General features: G+C 38.5%; 1 protein-coding gene across 2 annotated transcripts in view; it reads left to right on the top strand.

The window, feature by feature from the left end:
* The window catches only part of MCC (MCC regulator of WNT signaling pathway), a 463,984-nt gene that overhangs the window by 120,530 nt on the left and 317,950 nt on the right, over positions 1 to 25,504 (top strand). For both annotated transcript variants that reach the window (XM_060009025.1, XM_069540594.1), the window contains one exon: positions 17,079 to 17,293. In XM_060009025.1, coding sequence (XP_059865008.1) covers positions 17,079 to 17,293 — 215 coding nt within the window. The remainder of the gene's footprint in view (positions 1 to 17,078; positions 17,294 to 25,504) is intronic.

The raw sequence follows: 25,504 nt of genomic DNA, 5'->3' as shown, positions 1-25,504 counted from the left end.
TTTGACATTTGAGCTGACAATCACTCTGGTACCAGATAATAACCTACAGAGTCCATCAGGGTCAAGGAATAAAGAGGATCTAAGGCTGCCCAAACACTGTCACGGTCACCAGCAAAGGCACTTTCTGGAGTGGCTATTGCAATGGCTTTGATAGTTTTAACAACAAAAAAAAGGAATAGAGGTTTCAACTCAGCACATACAGGGAAGCAATCCTGCAGGAAAATCTTGATAACCCAGCAGCAGCTTCTATGTGGCAAATCTTGCTTTCAAATTATGAGTGTAATTAAGGATGTAACATAATAATGGCCTTAATATATCTCACAGATTTAGTAACCTGAAGATCAGCAGCGTCCATTAAAACCAAACATTTTCCTTTTCCCTAACCCAGGGAAAGTGTGAAACACTAAAATAGAGAGAAAATCTGTTTGGGTTTAGTCTGAGAAGTCATGTCATTTGCCATGAACAGACTAAGCGACCTTCTGAACAAGGCAGTGGGATAGGATATTGTAAATCATTTCTCCCCCGTCCCCGGCATCACCAAGTTATGTCCTCATTGGTTATTTAAGGTGTTGTGTGTTCTCAGAAGATTGAACACACATATTAAAATGTAAGTATAAAACAGCTAACAAAACCAAAGACAACAAATGTTTTTGACATCATCTGAGACAGTGAGAATGATCAAGAGTCATTTGTATGTTACTTATCTATCAGAATGGAAATGTTTCTGTATTGGGTATATTTGAACTTCCAATTCTGTATGTGTATGTGCATGTAAACTTTAAATATTCTGCACTTAAGATGTCAAATTCTATTTATGGTACACTGGCTTTCATCTCTCCATCCTGAAGTCACTGCAGACAGAACAAAGAAACAAAGTATGATGTATTTTGTTTTTAAACTTCTAAGCAAGCATGTGTAAGATCAGTGGATTCTCAGGTATTTCTTGAGATATTAAATAATTTAGATTTCTCTTGTAGATTAATAGTACCTCACGTAATAAAGTACACTGTTCTGTGGTGGTCTAAATTCTTGTAAAGTGATGTCTCAAGTAGTGCAAACTGGTTCTGTCTTACTTCCTGATTTTTGTCTTTTATCAGCATTTCAAGCTATTTGATGCTGCTCTTTTTGAATATATTATTTTAGCCTCATTCCCAGTGGCATGAATCACTTCATTTTAGTCAGCAAAAGACAAAGAGTTCATGGAAATCCAGGTGTGTTTATCTCAGGTGGTAATCCTCACATGAAGGGTGCCAGTGATTACTTGTGTTGATTGTATCTTTTGAACTACATAGAACCCAATAAACTTGTTCATCTTTTTTCTCTCCAGCATGATTTAAGTGCACCAATTCGTTAAGTGTCACTGTTTTTATGGGATGTTGAAACCATTCCAATTTCAGTGGCAGTGATACAACTTGGCATGATTTTAGATACTTTTCATGGAATGAAAATGATTACTTGGCTGAGATAAAGGCTCAGTCTGCTCGCAGAAAGTATTTAGTTTGGCCAGACTATTTCATTGTCCATTGTTCATTCTAGAGAAACTGTCACTCAACATTATAAGCACAAAAGCACAGGAAGGCTTATTTCGCTTCCTGTTTTATCTCTTGTAAGACTACTGCAAGTTTGTTGGAGAACATAAATGAAAGAGCATTAATAAATGACTGTTTAAATCAGTTAAATCTTTATGGTTGTTTTGGAAGAATTTTGTATGGTTTCCAGTTGATCCATTTAAGTTTGCTATCTACAAGAAGATCTAGTTGAAGGAGAATTTAATCCGATACCTTGTGTATTTATTTAGCTCTTATTTATGAATACATATCAGTCAGTTCTAGATAAATTTTAATGCAAAAAATTACCATGTCAGATTTCTCTCTTGGTATTTATAATATTTTCTTTGATTTATCTGATTTAAGATTTAGAGTACTTGATAAGATTTTGCCCTTGAATTATAAGATTACAGCCCAGAGAATCTGTTAAATACCATCTAGTTTCACCATCTGTTTAGTATAGATGAGGAAATGGAGAACTGGAGGATTAAATAATAACTGTTAGGTCACAGAGTTAGTTGGTGGCATGGCTGGGACTAGACTGGAGCTCTCCTGGCTCCTAGTTTGTTCTTCTGCTAATTCACACTGCTGTGTTCTTTCCTCTTTTTCTCTTGCTGTATTAACAAAAACTTAGAATTCCAACCTCTAGGATTGTTTGTTCTTCTGTTAGGAATTTCTAGATAGAGATTTAGAACTCTGCACTCCCTGAACTCCTAAAGAGTAAATTTAGTTACCAATCTCACCTACTTCAGTTGCTTTAATGCCACAACCAAGACACTCAAAATGCTTATGTTTTTCTAACACTTTACACTTTGCCCTTTTTTTTTAGCTTAGGTTATACTGTTCTTCAAGGGATTTTTTCACTTAATCTCATTTGGATAACAGTAACTAGGTCTAGAATCTATGGATGTAAACATTAACCTTTTCACCTTGCCCTTTGTATGTCAACATAGTACTTAAATGTCATCTATCTCCAAACTTGCCACTAGATGGTACTGGTTCTTGGGCAAAAACCCTGATAAAAAAGGACCCCATTGTTAGTGTCCACCTTGTGTATGAAATTGAGACTATAGTTTATGATATATACTTAGGTCTACAAGGCCACAGCCCTGGGATGGGTGGGGTCTCCCCTGAACAGGAAGGTGATTTCTGATTGTTCCTACCAGTCCATCACCTGGGAAAGAGCAGGTCCTCAGATACAGAAGCGTAGCTCAAAAGGAAGGGTTGCAAATGCTTACTGAGGGCAGGTAGACAACATAAACGAGTGAAGTTGACCAGATGGAGGCTCCGGCAAACTGGAGGACACGTGCCCATTTGCAAAGAGGCAGCCAATGCTCAACTACAGCCAAATGTGGGAATGGGAGCCAAATGTTTCCAGACATTGTATGTGTGTGTGTTTGTGTGTGTGTATATATGTGTGTGTTTTCAATACCAGAAAATATTTTTACTTTTTAAAAATCTGATCTCTCCAAATTTTTAATACTGATGACTAAATTTTTAAAAAATGATTTTTTTTTAAAAATTGATTTTTAAAAAAATGATTTTTTCCGCAGCTTCTGTCAGAAGGAAGTCTTAAGTCAACAGACTAGGAGGTGACTTCTTTTTGAGCCTTTGCCCCTTGCTTTTGTAATAAGAGGAATTTGACTATCTAGTTTTATGCTCTTAAATGCTGGGAATTGGGATAATATCATAACATAGGCTGGACTGGGAATTAGGATGGGATAGGGATAGTACCCACAAAAAGTAAATCTCCACTGATATGCCTGATTATCAAGTTTCATGCCATTTCTATGTTAATTTCTCCTTTTATGTTTATAAAACCTTTTATGAATGCTGCCACTTTGCTTTGTTTGTGGTATTAAGGAAGAACAATTGTCCATTCTTAGGCCACAATGTTGGAGGGGAAACAACTCTGCCTCTTCATGGCCTGGGAATGGTTGCAGGGATAATTAGAGGGAAATCCTGAAGGGGAAGGGGAATTATGGATGATAACAGTTGAGATTATGAGGTTCTGTTACATCTGTTGTGGAGATTTTCCCTCCATTGCCAGGTTTGTTTTTATTAAGCGAGTTGTCTATCTTATACATTTCTGCTGATTTGCTTTGTTGTTGACTAAGCTGTACTCTTAGAGTCTATTCCTTTGGTTTATCCCAAGGAATGCTTTTGTCCTCATTTTTTAAAAGGCAAACACCAGAGAATATATTTAGCCTTATCAGTCATTCATACTGTGTGTTAGTAAAATGATCAGGTTTTTTTACTTGAGCTGGCTCTCTAATGAGGGGAATCCACAGGAGAGATTCTGAAGAACAAGTGGGAAGGGGGAGAATTAGTGTTATGGAAGAAACCTGAGGAAGGAAGAAAGCGGTAAGCCTGGCGAAAAACATTTTGTCTTTTTCACTTCTGCGTATGCCTGGTCTGATGAAGTCCCAATTCATCCAGTATGGCACAGATCAGTGTTTCCTAAGCTAAGCCTGATAGGCTTCCATAATTTGGGGAATGGGGAACTGAGATCTTAGAGCTGGAACAGGTCATAAGGAGGTCATAAGGCCCAAAGGAGCAATCAACTAAGGAGCACCAAGACATCTGAGGAATTCCTCTAAAATGAAAGATAGAGACCAAAACAAGTAGAAAAACTTAAAGGGAACAGAGACTCTGTAAGGAGAATACTCAAAATAGTCCCTCTTTCATATACTGTGAAATACAGGAAAAAGTATTGTATCCATAAAAAAAAAAAAAAAACAGGATAAAGAGAAACATTAAAAAACCTGCTCTGGAAAAAACATAGCATAAATTATAAGCTCAACAAAAAGAATGAGAAATAAAGATAAGAACATCTTCTAGAAAGAGAAGCAGAGAAACAAAGAAATTTAAGATAGGAAAGAAAAGATAAAAATTAGAGGGCTGGTGCAGGATGTTTACCACCCAAATAATAGGCATTCTCAAAAGAGCAAAGAAAACACAGGGGGAGAAATCGTCAACAAAATGGTCCATGAAATTGTCCTCCAAACTGAAGAATGTGTTTCCTGATAGAAGGGTCTGACCAAGCACCACCTACCACAGAATTTTAAGACACACATCACTGTGAAATTTCATAACACTAGGGACAAAAAAAAAAAAAAAAAAAAGATTCTTCAGACTTTCAGAGGAAAAACAAAAGAGCACAAGTATAAAAGATTTGGAATCAGAATAGCTTCTGACTTCTCAAAAACAATGACAGACATTAAATTAGCATTGTCTTCAAAAGTCTGAAGAATTGTTTCCAACTTAGAATTCTTTACCGACTATTAATGAAGTATAAGGATAAAATATAAATGTTTTCATGCATGCAAAGTCTCAGAAAATTTATTTCCCATGCCTAATTTCTTAGAAATCTACTAGACCTCCCAAAAAAAGGAGTTAACCTAGGAAGAAAAATACATGGAACCATGAAACAAAGAGTGAAAACAAGTTAGAAGTGAAGCATAATGGTCTTTGGAACCAGTCTGGACTACAGCAGGTCAAAAAGCTCCAGATAAGTTTTTCTGACTAAATTTGATGGAATATCTCTGCATCTTAAATTATTAAGAGGAGATTTAGATAATTAGCTAAGAAACTGAGGCTGAATTCATGATACGTAGAAAACTAAACAAAGATACAAAGTATTAATTTTAGGGAAAACAAGATTATTCAAGAAAAGAAAAGTAGGCATGGCCCATTTGTGAATATGTAGTTTACATCATCATAATTCACACAAGTCATATTTTAAAGAACAAATATGGATTCCCATATCAAGTAACATGATTAGATATCAGGATATATCTTCCAGCTGAAACAGGTTGTAAAGCTGAAATGACTATAGTTTTAAAGCCCTCCTTTAACACCCTGAATGTCTAGTGAAATAGTAAAATTTGTGAATCTAAAATACGTCAGTGAGGAAGCTTGGAGCATCAAGCCACTTTTACCTTGAGATTATTGTCTGAACCTGGTAAAATTGAATTTTGGATTACATGACCTTGTGGGTTCTGGGAACAGAAGACAAATTCCAAGGACTGCTCAGGTAGGGAATTTTATAAAATATACCTTTATTTCAAGTGCTAGAATATTAGAGGGCTCTACCCTTTGTGTAAAGTTGAACCAGAAGTCTACAACCCTCAGAGTATTCTAAGAGAAGTTGCCTTGGAGATGAGTAAAGCAGTTCTAAAAGTATCTCCACAAATAATTTTCCAAGGAATACGGGCAACTCAGTATCTAAAATTACTAAGTATATCAGGAGACTACATACCATGAGCCAGAATTAACATAAAAAACAAAGCCACCAAGATTTCATTTATTGGAATTATCAGACTCAGAATATAAAGTAATTATGTTTACTATGTTCAGAAAGAAAATATAAGGTAGAAAAAGAAAACCAAAAAACCAAGCAGATTTGAAAAAGAACCAAATGGACATCTAGGAATGAGAAATGTTATAGTTGAAATAAAACAATTAAAATTAACAACAAGTTAGTTAGAGATAAAGAGAAAATTAGTGAAATAGAAAAAACGTTAGATGACATTGTAAAGCACAGAGGAAGAAACACATGTAAAAGGTAAAATATGAAAGAGATACATAACATAAAATTGGATTCTCAGAAGAAGAGGAAAGAAAGAATGAAGCAGAATAAGCATTTGAAGTAATGGCTTAGAATTTTTGAAAACTAGATACTAACCAGTAGATTCCAAAATCCCAATGAGTCCTGAGCAGGAAAAATTACAAGAAATATACATATCAAGTAACATAATTAGATAATTAGACACATTACTGTGAGCCTGTAGAACACCAAAGATAAAGAGAAAATCTAGGAAAGTATTTTTTTAAGAGGCAGATTACTTTCAAAGGAGCAACAGTTAGGCTGAGAGCGGACTCTCAAGAGTAATGCAAGACAATGGCATTCCTCTGTCCTCTGTGTATTGAGAAAGGTAATTGACAAGCTAACACACCATACCCAGCAAAAGTGTCTTTCAAGAATCAGGGTGAAATAAAGACATTTAAAGACAAACATGAACCTAGAGAAGACCTTCATTAAGATAAATTCTAAAGGATATATTTAAAACAAAATGAGAGTGGTTCCAGATAGAAGTTCTGAGTTGGAAGGGAAAAAGAAGAATAAAGAAAGTGTTAAATATGTGAATAAACTTAAACAAACAGTAAAAAGCAATAATACTTTTCTTGGAATTTTAAGAGAAAATAAATATTCAACAATAGAAGCATATAGGTTGAGAGTGGGATGAATAGATTTTAAGTTTTCTAAGGTTCTTATATTGTCCAGAGCTAGGTAAAGATATAGATAAACTTTAGATTTTGATAAATTAAGGATGTATGTTGTGACGTCTATCATAATCAGTAAAATAGAAAGCATTTAACTCTCAAACCTATAGATGTAAAATATAGAATGAGAAAATGTTTCAAAAGGCAAGAAAAGAGAAAGCAATATAGAACAAGTAGACATATAGGAATAACAAAATAAGATGAAAAGAGATTAATCCTTCTATTAGTATTTCAATTAAATGTAAATAGATTAAATTCTATAGTTAAAGACATAAGTGGTAAGAGTGGATTGTAAAAATCTGCTTATGGGCTGTTTATAAGGGATAAATCAAAAACCAATGAGGGACTTCCCTGGTGGTCCAGTGGGTAAGATTCCATGCTCCCGATGCAGGGGGCCCGGGTTCGATCCCTGGTCGGGGAACTGGATCCCATGTGCATACTGCAACTAAGAAGTCAACATGCCGCAGCTAAAGATCCCACATGCTGCAGTGAATATCCCACATGCCGCAGCTAAGACCTGGCACAGCCTAAATAAATAAAAAATAAATAAATATTTTAAGAAAAACAACGAAAAGCTTGAAAGAAAAACAATGGCAAAATGTATGTTAAGCCTTCCTCAACAAAAGAAATCTGGAGTAACTATAATAATAGGAAACAAAATTGTCTTTAAGTTAAAAAGTAGGGTGTGGGTTTTTTTCCTGACACCAAATAGATCACTCCAATACTAAGTCTCTGATTCTCTGACCCAACCAGGTGTCCTACAGTTCAGTTCAACTCTGATGCTACCTGGAGTTAGCACAGACCCCACAAGTTAAGGCATCAATCCCACAACCCTGCCTCAACTTCAGACATCACCCACAAAGGGGATCCCCAGGCTACCTGTACCTCTTCCTGGCCAACTACAAATTCAGGGGTTTCCACAACACCCTTCTCAGGTTTTATAATTTCTAGAATGACAATAGAACTCAGTAAAGTGCTATACTTATTATTACAGTTTACTGTAAAGGTATAATAATTGAACAGCCAGATAAAGAGGTATATAGGGCAAGACCCAGAGAATCCCAAGCACAGGAGCCTCTGTCCCCATGGAATTGGGTTGCACCACCTTCCCAGCACGTAGATGTGTTCACCGACTTGGAAGCTCCTGAACCCCATTGTTAAGGGGATTTTATTATGTAGCCGTGGTTGATTAAATCAACTGCTGATGGCTGAACTCAGTCTCTTGCCCCTATTACTCCCCTTCTCCAGTCCGTTTAAGTCATCTCATTAGTATACAAATGATACTCTTACTCAGGAAATTCCAAGAATTTTAGGAGCCCTGTGCCAGGAAAAGGGAGCAAAAGCCAATATATACTTTTTATTACACCACAAAAATTTCAAAATGGTGAAGGATTAAATTCACCAAAAAGATGTAACAATTTTAAATTTGTATTTACCCAATAAAGAAAGTCTCAAAATAAATGAAGTAAAAATTGACACCTATAAGAGAAATATACCAATCCATAATCATTATGAAGGATTATTAGAATATTTCTCATTAATTGCTGGAATAAGCAGACCAAAACAAAAGCCAAAATAAATAAGGCTCTGTAAGATTTGAACAACCCAATTAATAAATGACCTAATGGTCATATAAAGCAGACTCCACCCAACAACTATAAGATATACTTCTTTTTTCAAGTGTACATGGAACATTTGTAAAATTTGATCATGTACAGGCCATAAAACAAGTCTCAACAAATTTAAAAGGACTGAAATAACATAGACCATGTGTTCTGAATATAATGCAGTGAATCTATAAATCAAAACACTACCAAAACCCCATATGATAGGAAATTAAGAACATACCTTGAAATAGTTTCTCGATCTAAGACAAAATTATGAAAATAATTTGAATTGAAATTCAAAATAATTTGAAGAGAAAGATTATGAAAATATCAATTGAAATGCAGCACTTAGAGGAAATTTTATAGCTTTTTATGCATATATTAGAAGATAAAAGAAAAAAGGCTGAGTTGAGCATCCATTCCAAGAATTTAGAAAGAGAACAGCAAAATAAACACAAATACAAGAGAAGAAAGGGTATAATAAAGATAACCAAAATCAATGAAATAGAAAACAAGCACACAATATAGAGAGAGGCACAGTATAGACTAAAGATAGGTTTTTCTAAAAGATTTATGAAATTGATAACTTCCTGGCAAGACTGCTAAAGTGAAAAAAGATAAGGCACAAATAGTTGTTAAAGGAAAAATAAATAAATAAAGACCATTAGAGAGCAAGGATTGAATACTGAGTGGGAAAGTTTTACTGCCAAACAGGCAACCCAATCAAGCATGGAGTCCAGGAAGGCTCTCCAGGTTGAGGTCAGAGGAAAAGAAGACCATGAACTCTCTTGGTCCAGCATTAGGAATGCAAAGCACCTGGGCACTGTTGATTAGCAATATCTGGGTTTGTTGGCTGAGGTGATATGCTATGTAGGCGTAGCATGTTTGTAGCAGGAATAGGGCATCCAGGGGCCTCTAATTTGCTCATATAGCAACTGAGTCAAGATTATGTCACCCAGTCAAGCCAAATAAGGGATTATTATACCCAGTATCAGGAGTGAAAAGCAGACATTGCTAGAGATGCTGCAAACATAAACAAAAAGAAGATAATATAAATAGTTTTCTGCTGATACAATTAAAAGTCTAGAAGAAATAAAGAAATTTCCAGAAAATAGAACTTACTAAAACTGATTCATTAAGGAATATAAAATCTGAATAGTAGATGGGCTTCCCTGGTGGTGCAGTGGTTGAGAGTCCGCCTGCCAATGCAGGGGACACGGGTTCATGCCTCGGTCCAGGAAGATCCCACATGCCGCGGAACGGCTGGGCCCGTGAGCCATGGCCGCTGAGCCTGCGTGTCCGGAGCCTGTGCTCCACAATGGGAGAGGCCACAACAGTGAGAGGCCTGCATACTGCAAAAAAAGAAAAAAAAAGAAAAAAATCTGAATAGTTTTATAATGCGTTAAGGGATATAAAATCTGAATAGTTTTATAACTAAGAATGAAATTAAAATAGTAATTAAAAAAAATCTTTCCACAAAGAACACTCAAGACCCAGACAACTTCACCAGCAAGGTCTACCTAACACTGGAAGAACAAATAATTCCAGTCTCACATAGACTCACACATAACCTTGATACCAAAACATGAGAGGTTCAGTGTAAGAAAGAAAAATTATAGGCCAATTTTACTTTTGAACAGAGATGCAAAAATTATAAACAAAATACTAGCAAACCAAAATCAATAATACATAAACAAGATATCACACACTTTGAGTATGTTGGGTTTGTCTCTTGAATGCAAGCTTGGTTTAACATTGGAAAATTAATATAACCTACCACCTTTTAAAAGCTTAAACGAAAATGCCAACTTTTCAGGAATAAAAAATAGTTCTATTTTTTGCTAAGAAGCTGGAATCAGCATTCAATTTTTGTATTCCTATTTGAGTATTCCCCACCTTCCCCCACCCTTCCCCGGCATTTTCCCATTTTGATTAGACTAATTTTCATCCAAGAAATAGGACCATCCCTATGGGCATGCCAACCAAAGGATGTGTATGATGCTTCTCACCACAGAGAATAGGTCCAGATTAGCATTATCCCCATTTAGTCTTATGGTACTTAAAAATCAGTGACTACCAAGGGCTTACTGAATACATGGTCCATTAATATGCCTTGTAAGAGAAGGATAGGTTGATCCAAAATACCAAGAGAAACAGATCTTTTTAAAAAAATCTTAAAGTCTTGTAGACCATAGGTGTTACCCCCCCCAACCCCAAGCCAGCCTCAGGGTCAAATGAAACTCAGTTAACTCTTCTTTACTCCAATGCCTCCTCATTTTAACACACTTTCCCTAAATTCTCCTTTGAATTCTTCAGCCCCGAATCAACCTTCTTGCTTATCTCCTTCATAGGTCTAGTTTAGACAAACCAAGATAGCAAGCTGCCAAATATTATTTTTAGTTTTTTTAAAAGGTTAAAGATGATTACCACCACATCTTTATTAACTGCTGAAGGGCAGACACTTTGCCTTTTATATTATAGTTGGAAAGAACAGAACAATAGACTCTCAAGCTGGAGAAGAATTTTAAAGGCTGTTAGTTCCAGCTATCCCTTTGGTTGTCTCTAAACTATCTTCCATTTAGTGTTCTCAAGCCTGTGCTTAAATACATTAAGGACTGTTGAATTTACTTGTACAGAGTGGAACATTAAGAAATATCCACTAATGATGATGATGTTGGTAAGCGCACTTCAATAAGAAATACATTTCTTCATTTCTTTCTTTTTTGTCACCTATCAATAGTCTTGGAGTTAGGGGAGAGGGGAGGGAGTTGCATTTCAAAATGCATCTTCCACTGTATTCCTAATGTTCCATTGAAATTCAGTGTATTGTCCCCAGATAGGACACATGTGACCTGTATTCAAAATAGGATGCTAATAGACTCACTTCCTAAAGATTGCCAAAGGCCAAAGAACTGACTTTTTTTTATTGGAGTAGAGTTGCTTTACGATGTTGTGTTAGTTTCTGCTGTACAACGAAGTGTAGCAGCTATATTTTACATATATCTCCTCCCTCTTGACCTCCCTCCTACTCCCCCCACCATCCCACCCATCTAGGTCATCACAGATCACTGAGCTGAGCTCCCTGTGCTATACAGCAGGTTCACCTCCCCTTAGTAGGATATGTGCTTCAACTTACTTTTTGTTTTTTTGTTTTTTCTCAGAAGGATACATAGGTTTTTTAAACTATCCTTTCCTACCCAATTCTCCTTGAGACCACAGACACAGATTTTAAGACAATTGGCCTGTGTTTGCATGTAATTTGTGCTGTAGGAAGCTAGAGGCCCTCATGAGAATTGAGCTCCTGAATTTTGTACCAATAATTGACATTAATAAATGACCAAAGACTCATATGGTGATTCTCCTTTGGACTAAAGGATTTACTGCTGCTTCTGTTGATGTTAGTATTATCTAGAAATAGTAAATGTGCTATGACAGGGAAGGCTGACACCTGGCAGCCAATTTGTTCAAATTCCCCTGTGCTTCTTTCTGTCGGTGGGGTAGTTCTGAATTCAGAAAGGTAGCTGCTTCCAGTATTTCAAAAGGAGTATTTTCTCTCTTGCCACTGAAGGTAATAAATTAGGCAGTGTTCTCTAAACAATCCACATAAATGAAAGATTAATGACGACTCATAAAATACTGTTAATACATGTCTCAGGATCCCCTAAACACTCTGCATTATCACCTGCCTGTGATGTGATGAGAGGCCCGGGGCATTCAAATGAAGGATGGAAAAGAAAGAACTGGAGGTAGAAAACAGGGGTGTCTAGGGTGGCCAGAGCACAAGTCTGATGAATAAATCATATCTACTCAGCCCTTGCTGCTGCCACTGCCGGGCTGTGCAGATTTCCTTATGGTGCCGGCCACAGGTGTTAGGAAGGCCAGGTGTCCTCTGGACGTAGGAATTGGCCAAGTAGAATAGAGAAGCAAAGTCTATCAAACCTGATAACCAAAGACTGTGAGTTGTTAATGGAATATTCCATACTCAGAGAAACATAACTTTGGCCGTGACCTAATTGGCTATTTTTATTGTCTATAATGCTGATATTAAGTACAAAACTATTGATGAAAATTTAGCCACTGGTTAGGTGCCAAAGGTTTGTTTTTTAAAAATTGGTAATTTTTGGACTTCCATGGTGGAGCAGTGGTTAAGAACCTGCCTGCCAATGCAGGGGACACGAGTTCGATCCCTGGTCCAGGAAGATCCCACATGCCACGGAGCAAGTATTGAGCCCACGCGCCACAACTACTGAGTCCGCCTGCTGCAGCTACTGAAGCCCATACGCCTAGAGCCTGTGCTCCACAACAAGAGAAACCATGGCAATGAGAAGCCCTCGCACCACAACGAAGAGTAGCCCCCACTCACTGCAACTAGAGAAAGCCCACGCACAGCAACGAAGACCCAACACAGCCAACAATAAATAAATTTTTTAAAAATTAATTAAAAAAACAGCTCATAAATAAAAACAAAAAGAATTGGTAATTTTAACAGGTACCTTTCAGAACCTGGGAGGTACACATTTCTCTCATATATTTGTTCCCTAATAAATTGTCCAAAATGGGTTCCAAATAACTAAAGTTGTGAAGTGTGACCAGATAATTGCTCACATTTCTGGATCAGTTTGTCATATACCAGGGATTGTCTCATACGTTCTACATATTTTACTGTTATTTAACTCTCACAGCACCTCTATGAAATACGTATTATTAGCCCCATTTTAAAGATGAGAAAACTGAAGCTTAGGTTAAATAATTTGCTTGAGGTCACATAGCTGGTCATGGTGACTCTTGACTTGACCTCAGTGAATCTGACCACAAAACCCCAGCTCTTAACTACTATTCTATGCAAATGAGCAAAGTCTATAAAATGAAGCTAAAAGAGAGAAAATACCTTTTTTCTTAAAATGGAAAAATGACTTTACTATTCATAGACTGTGGGTAGATCTATATAAGATAATATATGTAAAGTTGTTAGAACAGTGCCTGGCCCTTATTGGCTTTGAATAAATGTTAGCTGTCATGGTTGTTGTAGTATCTTTAAGGTAAATTTCAGGTGTTCCAAATGTTGGTTTGCCTGATTCTCACAAGGAGCTTGGCCCATGGGAAGGTGGCACAGTGCCTTTGGTGAATAAGTGCATTAATTGCAGGCTTTGGAACCAAACCTGGGTGGCACTTTGAAAATGGGATTGAAGCCCTAGCTTATAGACAGGTACCCACCAGAGCAAGGATCTCAATGTTTGGCAGATTTTCTGTTGCAGCATCCTCTCTGAAAGCAGGGTTTTCCCAGTGATGTATTTTATAAAGATGTCAAATTGCCGCTTGTTTCCTGTGCTTTTCTGATAAGAGAAGCATTTGGAATCTGTGCTCTGCCACCTTTAAACACTAAACATTCAGATTTTTAAAAGTATAAATCTTACTTCTTACTTCAGAGCACCCTAGAGGATTATGGTGGCAGATATTATGGCCTCCTTTGGTTCTGTGTATGCAGAGACCTCTAGGCCCAGGGAGTGCTTTGGCCTTTGGTATTTAATGGGATGCTGTACAGTCACTGTCCTTACTGGCCTGGAGAGCAGCTGCTCAGTGGTTATTATGGACTGAATATTTGTGTCCCCCAAAATTCATATGTTGAAGCCCTAACCACCAATGTGATAGTTGTTGGAGATGGGGCTTTTGGGAGGGGAATAGTTAGATGAGGTCATGGTGATGGGGCCCTCATGATGGGATTAGTGTCCTTATATAAAGAGACATCAGAGAGCATCGTGAGCATGGGGGACAATAGAACATGGTATCCATGTTCAGGAAAAGAAAACATGGCCATCTGCCTGTGGTCAACAGGCTTCTTTTGAGGTGAGCAAGGGAGTGAAAAGAGACTAGCATGAGGCTGAGAGTGAGCCTGTAAACCTCAGGTACCATCATGCTTCAAGGGGTAAAAGGAAGATAGTTACTAGACCTACATTTTTGAAATTTTTCAGTGAGTTCTTCCAAATTAAATGGCGAATTTTGCCTCAGGAATGTTGGGTTTTATCCAGAAAAATGTAATGTGAAGACAGATTAAAAGAGAGTAATGGGAATAGTCTACTGTGTTTTTTTAATTGAAGTATAGTTGATTTACAATGTTGTGTTAATTTCTGCTGTACAGCAAAGTGACTCAGTTATACACATCTACTGTATTTTTTTTTAAATACACTGTTTTTTTGTGGTCCATTTATGTGGATGCCAATATGATTACCTTGGCTCCTTAGCAGAGGATCTGAATTCTCAGCACCACTTCAGCAAAAATTGTTATGGTAATAGAGTGAGGGCCTTTTGATCTTGCTGATTAACATGGAGCTTGGCTAACCTGATTTTATAACTCTGCCCGAAACTGGGTTTCGGTCTGTTAATACAGCATAATACATTCAAATGAAGCTTCCTTGGGCTGTCTTATCCCAGAACTGTTGTGATTTATTATTTGAAATGAAGTTCTCATAAAGAACTTTGCATGAAGAAAAAGTTTAAGTGTATAATTTATTTTGATTCTTAAAATTAATCTCCATGTTGCTTTTCTTGGTTAAGAAGTGAAACCCTGAGGTACTACAACTGTGAATAATTCAGCAATCCATTCAATAAATGTGTGTTAAATTCCTGATATGTCACAGGCTATGTGCAAGGTACTGGGAATACCGTGGTGAAACATAAAAGGCAAGGGCCCAGCGCTATGCTTTTTTGCCTTATGTATGAGCTATGAGGCCATCAATGATTCAACCCATCTTTCAACTCTAAGATCGATCAGTCTTCTGGCCACACATTGCTGGGGCCAGGACAGAGAATGTGTGGCAGCTAGGCAGACAGCATACAGAGGAGCAGTGGGGAGGAAGGGCAGGCATTTTGGAGTCTATGCTGATATGGAAAGCAAAGCCACCCTTGCAGTACAGTTGATAGACTTTAATATTAAAATAAACTTTGGGCAATTGCAAACATAACAACAGAGTTGTCTGCTTTGGTACAAAGACATGTCACCCCAGCTATACAGCATTGTATGAAAAAAGTGTTGTGTCAGGCTGACTCAAGATCAGCAGAACATGAACAGTAGAGGGAAACCATCTGAAGTGGTTCCAGACAAAGACAGTTTTCCTAATTCCATTGATGAAATTCACCAATACCCAATAAGGGAAGATTGGAAATTCACATCAGAACCTGCTGTACATAATTTGTAGTTTGCTCTATGTAATTATACTCAAGTAAATTATAGAGGAATCTGTATATGTTCTCCTTTCATAGTACAAATTAAATCATTTTAACGAATCCCTTTTTTAAAATTAAAAGTCATGTATTAAAGACCCACCAAAATGAAAACTCCACAAGCAGGGACTGCAACTCATCATGCTCACTGCTCTGTCCCCGGAACAGTGTGTAGCTCATCGTATTTTCTGGCCGCCCAGGCCTTTTGCGTACTCTTCCTATGCTTAGGAAAGGTCTCATCTTACAAATCCTACCTCCCCAAAGTGGAAGCCAGAAAACAAATTTCCCAGCCTCCTTTACAGCTAAGATAGAGGCATGTGACCCAGGATCCACCAGCCAGCTGCACCCGCAAGGGACTTCTACTCAGAAGTGAACACAAAGAAGCAAGCTTTACCCCAAATCTAATTTTTCTAGCAAAGGTGGAGACTGAAGCATCAGTCTTTCTCCTCCAGTAAGGTTTCCCTGAATATCGCCCATCCTTGAGGGCAGTCGGGTTTAGACCTTCTCTAGGTCTACTTTTCATTGTACTTACCCATGCTGTTATAATGATTATCATCTTTAATTAGGTTCTAATCTGCTGTGATAGTTAGGGTAATCCTAGCTGCTCTCACAAACCAAAAATATATGGTGGATCAATCACAGAAGAAGTTTCCCTTTCCTGATCACATAAAGTTAACATGGTACCTGGGTTCAGCCAACAGCCTCCTGGCAGGAGGTAATTCACAGATCCAGGCATCTTCCATCGTGCAGCTTTGCCATCTGTACCACGTGGCTTCCAAGGGTGCCATGCCCATCTGAACCGGGCCAGAGGCAAAGGGCCTGAAGAACCACATGCTGGGGGTTTTATGAGCTAGCCTCTGAAGTTATGCTTATCACTTCTGTTCACATTCTATTGTTCAGAGCTCAGCCATGTGGCTACACCTAACTGGCAAACACAGTCTAGCTTCCCGTAGCTTCTTCCAGTTAAGAGTACACGGACACTAGAAAATTATGACAAAGTGCCGTATCTAACTTTCTATCTTCTCTCTTGCTTCCATCCTCCTCGACTGGGAAAAAGGATGACAGTAAGAAGGCTAATCATACAGTAACACTGTAAATCACAGACAGCTGTAGCTCTGATCTGGATTCCCTTTTCTTGGCTCTTCTGTGCTTTTTGCTAAACATTTCTCTTGGGGTGCGGGGAAGGCACACATTAATTGGATAGTTATTTCTGAATGCTTTGCCCAAAACTGCTTTTATCTCCAAGCTCCCCATGTGTCACTCTGAAAGGGAAAGTGCTTAGCATGCAGCCTGGGCGCCACATGTGTTCTGACGCGCTGGCACGTGGATGAGTTAGGAGGTTCCAAATCATTGCCTCTTGGCCTCCCCCAGGCTAATATAGGAAACATCTTTTTTTCGCCCCTGCCTCTCCTGGACCTAGGTGCCTTATCAGCGGCCAGGGAAAGCTGGGAATACGACTCGGGAGCCAGGGACCTCCAGAGCCCGGACTTGCAGAGTCAGTCAGCCCTACAGAAGCTTCTTGAGTATGGGGGAAGCTCTTTGCATCAGCAGGCTGCTGCTTTCCACAAGCTGCTCACACAGTCCCCGCGTTTTGGCAACTCTGTAGGAGGAAGCTATCTAGAGCTGGCCAACACGGTGAGTCCTTTCTGGTTCAGAGAACACATCTTTAGGCCTGTGTGTATGCCAATACAAAATTTGAATTTTGAGCTCCAGGGGACATATCGGGTATTGTCTTTTTTATTGAGCTAAATGTTGTACCATTCCCAGCCTTGCCAATAATGTTAAGGGCTCCAAATACTTAAGATTGGTGACTTCACTCTCACTACTGAGAGCAGAGTGGTCACCTAAAAAATGTTTTAAGTCTGTATGTTGTACAGATTTAATTACTAGAATATCCACAATGGCTTCACCACAGAATATTTTCTGGGACCAGACATTACAAGTCAATAGGATATAATTCTTTGTGTTCCCTAATTTGGGCTTTACTCGTTTGAAAAGCAAACAAGAAAATATTTCATTGAAAGTTTGATCATTGTTTCTGCTTGTACTTTAAAAACATATTCTGTTGAAAACTATGGAACAGCTTAGAATTCCATTATGCTTAGTTTAAACTTTTTTACCTCAGGATGAATTAGTACCGTGATGACCTTTGGGTGAAAAGCTGTTGTCTTCCCTTTTAAGCTAGAGCTGGGGAACGAGGTGGGTTGGCTGATGACCTGGGCCATGTTGGGGTGACGTGCAGACAGTTTATAAATTAGGGTTGCTATCTAGCCACTGTGTGAAAGGTCCGTAAACCTACCTTGCTTTTTGAAACTGACGTTTGAAACCAGAGGTGGTATAAGCATCTTGACAACTTCATTTACGTCTATTTACAATCTGCTTTGAGGTAGACTAGTGGTTTTCAGACTTTTTGTGTTTGAGGCATATTTTCTAATTCTGACATTTTTGGTGACGTGTTGGAAGGCACTAACGATCCTAAATACACAGCAAAAATTACAGTACAATCATCAGAGAAATCCCAATTAAAAGACATTCTGCAAAATACTTGACCAGTACTCTGTGAAATTGTCAAGGATATCGAAAGTAAGGAAAGTCTGAGAAAGAGAAACTCACAGCTAAAAGGAGCCTAAGAAGATCTGACAACTTCTTATTTGTGGTACCCTGGCTGGTACATCAGGTAAAAACTAAGGAAACCTGGATAAATTATGGATTTTAGTTAATAATAATTATCAGTATTGATTCATTAATTGTGACACTGTATCATAATCATGTAAGATATTCATAATAGGGGAAATTGGGCGTGAAGTATGTGAGAACTCTCTGTTCCATCTTTGCAACTTTTCTAAAAAATTTTTAAATGTATTAAAAACATACACACACACAATCACTACTATGGTGTAACTATGTCTCATAAAACCTGTAAAAGAACCCATAGTTATTGCACTGTTTGCCACTTGGTCACCCTTCAAGGACATTCTTGCTCAGTTTGAGTAGAACTATTAACTCTCCTAATCTCATCTTCCTGTGTGCCCAGGAGACTAGGCAAGTAGCAGGAAATAAGTCATCTTTCTCTGTCATGGGCCTGGATTTAGGCTCTGCTTTTACAAATAATTTGCAGCAAGTTGAACTTTACTCTTTACTGTATCAGCTCAGCCTTTTTCAAGACAGACACTGATGTGGCAGTATGGGTTATAGCAAGAATCTATGTTACAGACTGATCAAAATTTAGTGGCCCCCCGCTCTGAAGGGTTCAGGGCTTGAGGCCCACCAGTTTTCTTCAGCAGACCTACTGGTGAAAACAGCAGGAGTTGGCTGTTTCCTACCTCTGCTTGACTTCTTGATTCTTAACCTTTCCAGTAACTGCTTGGATTTTGTTCTGTTCTCCCTTCAATCCTGGTCAGCCCCTGGGCTTCCCACAGCCAGGTTCTCTTTTTGTATTATTGGTGAAGTTTTGGAACTGATGGAACCCTGCCTGTGATGACCTTTGCAGAGGCCAGTTTGAGAAACATTCCCCTTACATGTTGAGCACCCAGCCCATGCAGGAGTGTTCACTTTATTAAAAGTCATGACCGGGCTTCCCTGATGGCGTGGTGGTTGAGAGTCCGCCTGCCGATGCAGGGGACGTGGGTTCATGCCCCGGTCCGGGAAGATCCCTCATGCCGCATAGCGGCTAGGCCCGTGAGCCATGGCTGCTGAGCCTGCGCATCCGGAGCCTGTGCTCTGCAACGGGAGAGGCCACAACAGTGAGAGGCCCGCATACCGCAAAAAAAAAAAAAAAAAAGTCATGACCTGGGAATTCCCTGGCAGTCTAGTGGTTAGGACTCCACATTCTCACTGCGGAGAGCCCTGGTTCAATCCCTGGTCAGGGAACTAAAATCCCACAAGCCACACAGTACAGCCAAAAAAATAAATAAAAGTCATGACTCATTTACTTACATTTGGCACACTTTTCTGTATATATGTTCTTGATGAAAATAATCAATAAACAACCTAAAATAATAATAGAAAAGTGTTTTATTTGAACCCAGCTGAGGACTATAGCTCAGAAGACAGCCTCTCAGATAGCTCTGAGGAACTGCCCTGGAGAAGCATGGTTTTCAGCGCAGTTTTATATCTTGTCAGAACAAAGAACATTAAACAAGTCAGGGATACATTCCTTCAAGATTAAAAAAAAAACAGATCAGCACGTACATAGCAAGTCAGCATGGTCTTGGCAGCTGGGAAGGGTGTCTTATCATTGAGGGGGTACTAGCGTTGGCGTCCCAGAAAGGGAGGCATTTAATCTTTATTTCTAACATAAACATTCTTTACTTCTGGCCCTTTTCTTTATTAATTAAAGCAGATGTACAGTATGTTTGATAGGCCACAAACAGGGTATTTTAGTTAGCATAAAATTCAGGTTAACTCATGTATAAGCCAGAATGACTTCTCCACAACTCAAAATGTGAAAATCTTTTTTTATCAATGTTATATGTCTATAAAAGCTTATAATGAACACATAATCAATGGTGGTGACCTATTCAGTAGTATTCATTAGAATACGTTGAATAAGTTTTTTTTTTTAAGTTATAACTCCACGAGTGAAGAAATAAAGTTGTACATTCTCACTTAAGGTGATCCTTGGTGAGAACCAGACCAAAATGCAAATGCAGGTACTTGCAATCTATGACGGTGATTATGTTCTTTATTTTCTCACTGAATTGAAAATGCACAATTTTAAAAATATATTTTATTGAAATATACATGATTTACAATGTTTTAATTTCTGCTGTACAGCTAAGTGATTCAGTTATACATATACATGCATTCTTTTTTATATTCTTTTCCATTATGGTTTATCACAGGATGTTGAATATAGTTCCCTGTGCTATACAGTAGGACCTTGTTGTTTATCCATCCTATATATACTAGTTTGCAACTGCTACCCCAGAACTTCCCCTCCATCCCTCCCCCATCCCCCCACCCCTTGGCAACCACAAGTCTGTTCTCTATGTCTGTGAGTCTGTTTCTGTTTCGTAGATATGTTCATTTTTGTTGTATTTTAGATTCCATATATAGGTGATATCATATGATATTGGTCTTCCTTTTTCTGACTTACTTCACTTAGTATGATAATCTCTAGTTGCATCCATGTTGGTGCAAGTGGCATTATTTTAACGGCTGAGTAATACTCCATTGTGTGTATATACTACATCTTTATTCATTCATCTGTCAATGGACATTTAGGTTGCTTCCATGTCTTGGCTATTGTAAATCGGGCTGCTATGAACATTGGGGTGCATGTATCTTTTAGAATTAGAGTTTTCATCCTTTCTGGATATATGCCCAGGAGTGAGATTACTGGATCATATGGCAACTCTATTTTTAGTTTTTTAAGGAACCCCCATACTGTTTTCCATAGTGGCTATACCATTTTACATTCCCACCAACAATGTAGGAGGGTTCCCTTTTCTCCACACCCTCTCTAGCATTTGTTACTTGTAGACATTTTAGTGATGGCCATTCTGACTGGTGTGAGGTGATACCTCATTGTAGTTTTGATTTGCATTTTTCTAATAATGAGCAGCTTTGAGCATCTTTTCATGTGCTTTTTGACTATCTGTATGTCTTCTTTGGAGAAATCTCTGTTTAAGTCTTCTGCCCATTTTTCAGTTGGGTTGTTTTTTTGTTGTTGTTATTGAGTTGCATGAACTGTTCGTATATTTTGGAAATTAAGCCCTTGTCGGTTACATTATTTGCAAATATTTTCTCCCGGTCCATAAGTTGTCTTTTTGTTTTGTTTATGGTTTCCTTTGTGTACAAAAGCTTATAAGTTTGATTAGAGCCCATTTGTTTATTTTTACTTTTATGTCTGTGGCCTTGGGAGACTGACCAAGTCTCAGAGAATGTTTTGTCTATGTTTTTTTTAGGATTTTTATGGTGTCATGTCTTATGTTTAAGTCTTTAAGCCATTTTGAGTTTATTTTTGTGTATGGTGTGAGAGTGTGTTCTAACTTCATTGGTTTACAAGCAGCTGTCCAGCTTTCCCACTACTACTTGCTGAAGAGACTGTCTTTTCTCCTTTGTATGTTCTTGCCTCCCTTGTCAAAGATTAATTGTCCAGGGGCTTCCCTGGTGGCGCAGTGGTTGAGAGTCCGCCTGCCGATGCAGGGAACACGGGTTCGTGCCCCGGTCTGGGAGGATCCCACAGGCCGCAGAGCGGCTGGGCCTGTAAGCCATGGCCGCTGAGCCTACATGTCCAGAGCCTGTGCTCCGCAACGGGAGAGGCCACAACAGTGAGAAACCCACGTAACGCAAAAAAAAAAAAAAAAAAAAATTAATTGTCCATAGGTGTGTGGGTTTATTTCTGGGCTCTCTATTCTTTTCCATTGATCCATATGTCTGTTTTTGTGCCAGTACCACACTGTTTTGATTATTGTAGCTTTGTAGTACTGTCTGAGGTCTGGGAGAGTTATGCCCCCTACTTTGTTCTTTTTCCTCAGGATTGCTTTGTCAATTCTGGGTCTTTTATGTTTCCATATAAATTTTAGGATTATTTGTTCTAGTTCTGTGAAAAATGTCATAGGTAATTTGATGGGATCGCATTAAATCTGTATATTGCTTTGGGTAATATGGCCATTTTAACAATATTTATTCTTCCAATCCAAGAGCATGGGATATCTTTACATTTCTTTGAATAATCTTCAGTTTCCTTTATTAATGTTTTGTAGTTCTCAGCATACAAATCTTTCACCTCTTTGGTCAGGTTTAGTCCTAAGTATTTTATTTTTTTGATGTGATTTTAAAACAAATAGTTTGTTTACATTCCCTTCTGATATTTCATTGTTAGTGGAAAATACACAACTTAAAAATATGATTTAAACTGATAGACCCTTGATAACTCCTTGGACCCTGTGGTAAAGGGACTTTTGAACCCCAATTCTTCATCCTTTCCTATATCTTCACTGTTTGTCATGTGACTTTGGTGTCTTCCTGTCAAATATGTGAGAAATAATAAAAGATTGTTGTTTTAACTATTGTGTTTAGGGTGGTTTGTTTCATGGCAATAGTTGACTCAGGGTCTGCTCACAGTGGTCCATGGAGCCCAGATTGAGAAATACCCCTTATAAGTGGCCAAAGAAAGCAAATACCCTCTCTAAAGTGCACACTTGGGCAATCCCTTCACTTATAAAACCATATTAAAAGTAATTTATGTTCCTTCTAGAACAAATCCTGAACTAATACAATTAGATTCTGGGGTTTGGGTTTTTTTTTTTTTTTAAAGTAGCTACTAAGAGCAAAAGGCATTTTATTGGTGCCCAGTTAGGAGACAAGAAGCACACACTAATTCACACAGGGAAAGTTTAACATAAAAAGTGATTAACTAGTAGCAGGGGATTACCTACTGAGGAGTCAGGAAAATCTAGTGAATACAGGAATAGTACACATGAAGAGCAGTCACTTCCTCTAAAACTGAGTCAAGTACCCAAGGAAGGAATATATTTGGAAGAGGGCCTCCCTTCACCCAGGGCTGGGATTCAGACCCCCTTGACAAGGAGTGGCTGGTACCCACTGGACGGCAGAGAAATTCCCTGAGATGCCGTGGGCCAGGGTTGGCAGCAGGAAGCCAGCTCTCTGGAGTGTCGGCCCAGCTGGCTGGGATGCCACCCACTGGCGCATCACTGAGAAAGTGCCCACAGAGGAATTCACTGGGAGGCTGCCTACCAGAGTGGTAGCAAAACCCACCAAGAAGTGCCCTAAATGGTGGCACTGAAACATACTGGGGATGAGTGCCACTGCATGTCCTGTGCTACTGGCCTTGGGAAGAGTCCCGAAGAACCAGCATTCCCTTTCTCCCCCAGTGGCGCTCCAGTGCCTCTGCTGACAGGGGACAAATGTCCATCTTCAGGATCATAAAGCAGGGCAAGGAAAGATGGGTTTGGAGATGAGAGAGGTAAACTGATAACTGGCACAGGCATTTTTAACATTGAGAAGCTTCTGATAGCATCCTACACAAGATTTACCTTTCTAAGCATCCCTTCTTTTCTTCTACTACCGAATACCTGTCTTCTTCTCCTTCTGCCAGACACAGTGCCTATTATGACTTTGAGGCTTAACACACTGTTTAAAATGCAAAGGCAACAAGATGATGTTGTGCATAGAAACTTGTGCCAATTAGAGTTTTATCTGAGAAGCAGAATGGCTAACCATGATATAGAATAAAGGATCTACAGAAACAGACTCACAGACATAGAGAATAGACTTGTGATTGCCAAGGGAGAGGAGTGGTGGTGGAAGGATGGATTGGGAGTTTGGGATTAGCAGATGCAAACTATTATATATAGGATGGATAAACAACAAGGTCCTACTGTATAGCACAGGGAACTATATTCAATATCCTGAGATAAACCAGAATGGAAAAGAATATATATATGTATAACTGAATCACTTTGCTGTACAGCAGAAATTAATGCAACATTGTAAATCAACTATAATTCAATTAAAAAAAAGAATAAAGGATCTATGGTGAAGCAATCTATGCAGGCTGTTGTTCTGCGTCTGTGTTGAGTCTAAAGTTACTCTAGGTCTATCAGATCAGCAGATAAGAAGGAAAGCTGGATGTAGAGGACAGCAGGACAAGTGCGAATGCATGAACACAAATTGAGACCCCATGAGGACAAACTGGAACCCACTTCTATCTCTGAACCATGTCCAACCCTGATGCTGTGGATGACCCACAGGAGAACTGGCACCCATTATCAGGGAACCACACACACATCTAGCCCGGGACTCAGAGAAGCTGAAGGAGGTGGCCTTGGGAAGTTGGAGTTGCTACAAGTCTGATTCACCAAGGAGGAAAACAGCAGATTGGCAACAACTTTCAGAGCATAAATAGTATGACTTCTTCACTGCCACCTCTGGCCTTCACATGGAGTGTCTCTCATGTCCAGACAGAACCATACAGGAAACAGAACTCTGGGAAACATAGTTCCAGCTTAGCTAAGTTGACTTAGCACCACAGAGCAGCAGAGAAACTGCCAGTGCAATCTGTACTGTATTCCTAAAACTATCAGCAAAACAAAATGAAACACTTTGGTTTAGTAGAGAAGAGATGCAGTGGAAAGGATATACTGCCTGTTTGCTGATGGATTTTCTCTCCAAAGATTTGTATTTCAGAGAAGAGTGCAAGTATAAATTATAATGTTATAGATTCTAAGTAGTGACATATTTAAGTATTATAAAGCATAAAACACAGCTGAAGTTTTATTTTCTAGCTACAACCCTGATAAATTACTGAACAAAGTATCAGTTTCTTCATAGATTCTTGCAGTCATGCTACTTGGTTTTTTAAGTATTTATTACCAGGTTTATTAATTTGTGTTAAGAAAAATATTGATAGTTCATTGATAATGATTAATTATGACTGATTATACTAGAAAAGAAGTCATGTACAAGATATAAAGTATTTGATTTACAATAGCCAGGACATGGAAGCAACTTAAGTGTCCGTCGACAGATGAATGGATAAAGAAGATGTGGCACATATATACAATGGAATATTACTCAGCCATAAAGAGAAACTAAATTGAGTTATTTGTAGTGAGGTGGATGGACCTAGAGACTGTCATACAGAGTGAAGTAAGTCAGAAAGAGAAAAACAAATACCGTATGCTAACACATATATATGGAATCTAAAAAAAAAAAAAAAAGGTTCTGAAGAACCTAGGGGCAGCACAGGAATAAAGATGCAGACATAGAGAATGGACTTGAGGACACGGGGAGAGGGAAGGGTAAGCTGGGACGAAGTGAGAGAGAGACATGGACATATATACACTACCAAATGTAAAATAGGTAGCTAGTGGGAAG

This window comes from Delphinus delphis, chromosome 3, assembly GCF_949987515.2.
Source record: "Delphinus delphis chromosome 3, mDelDel1.2, whole genome shotgun sequence".
Lineage (NCBI taxonomy): Eukaryota > Metazoa > Chordata > Mammalia > Artiodactyla > Delphinidae > Delphinus > Delphinus delphis.
The sequence above is the reverse complement of the archived record's forward strand: the minus strand, read 5'-3'. Positions and strand labels throughout refer to the sequence as shown.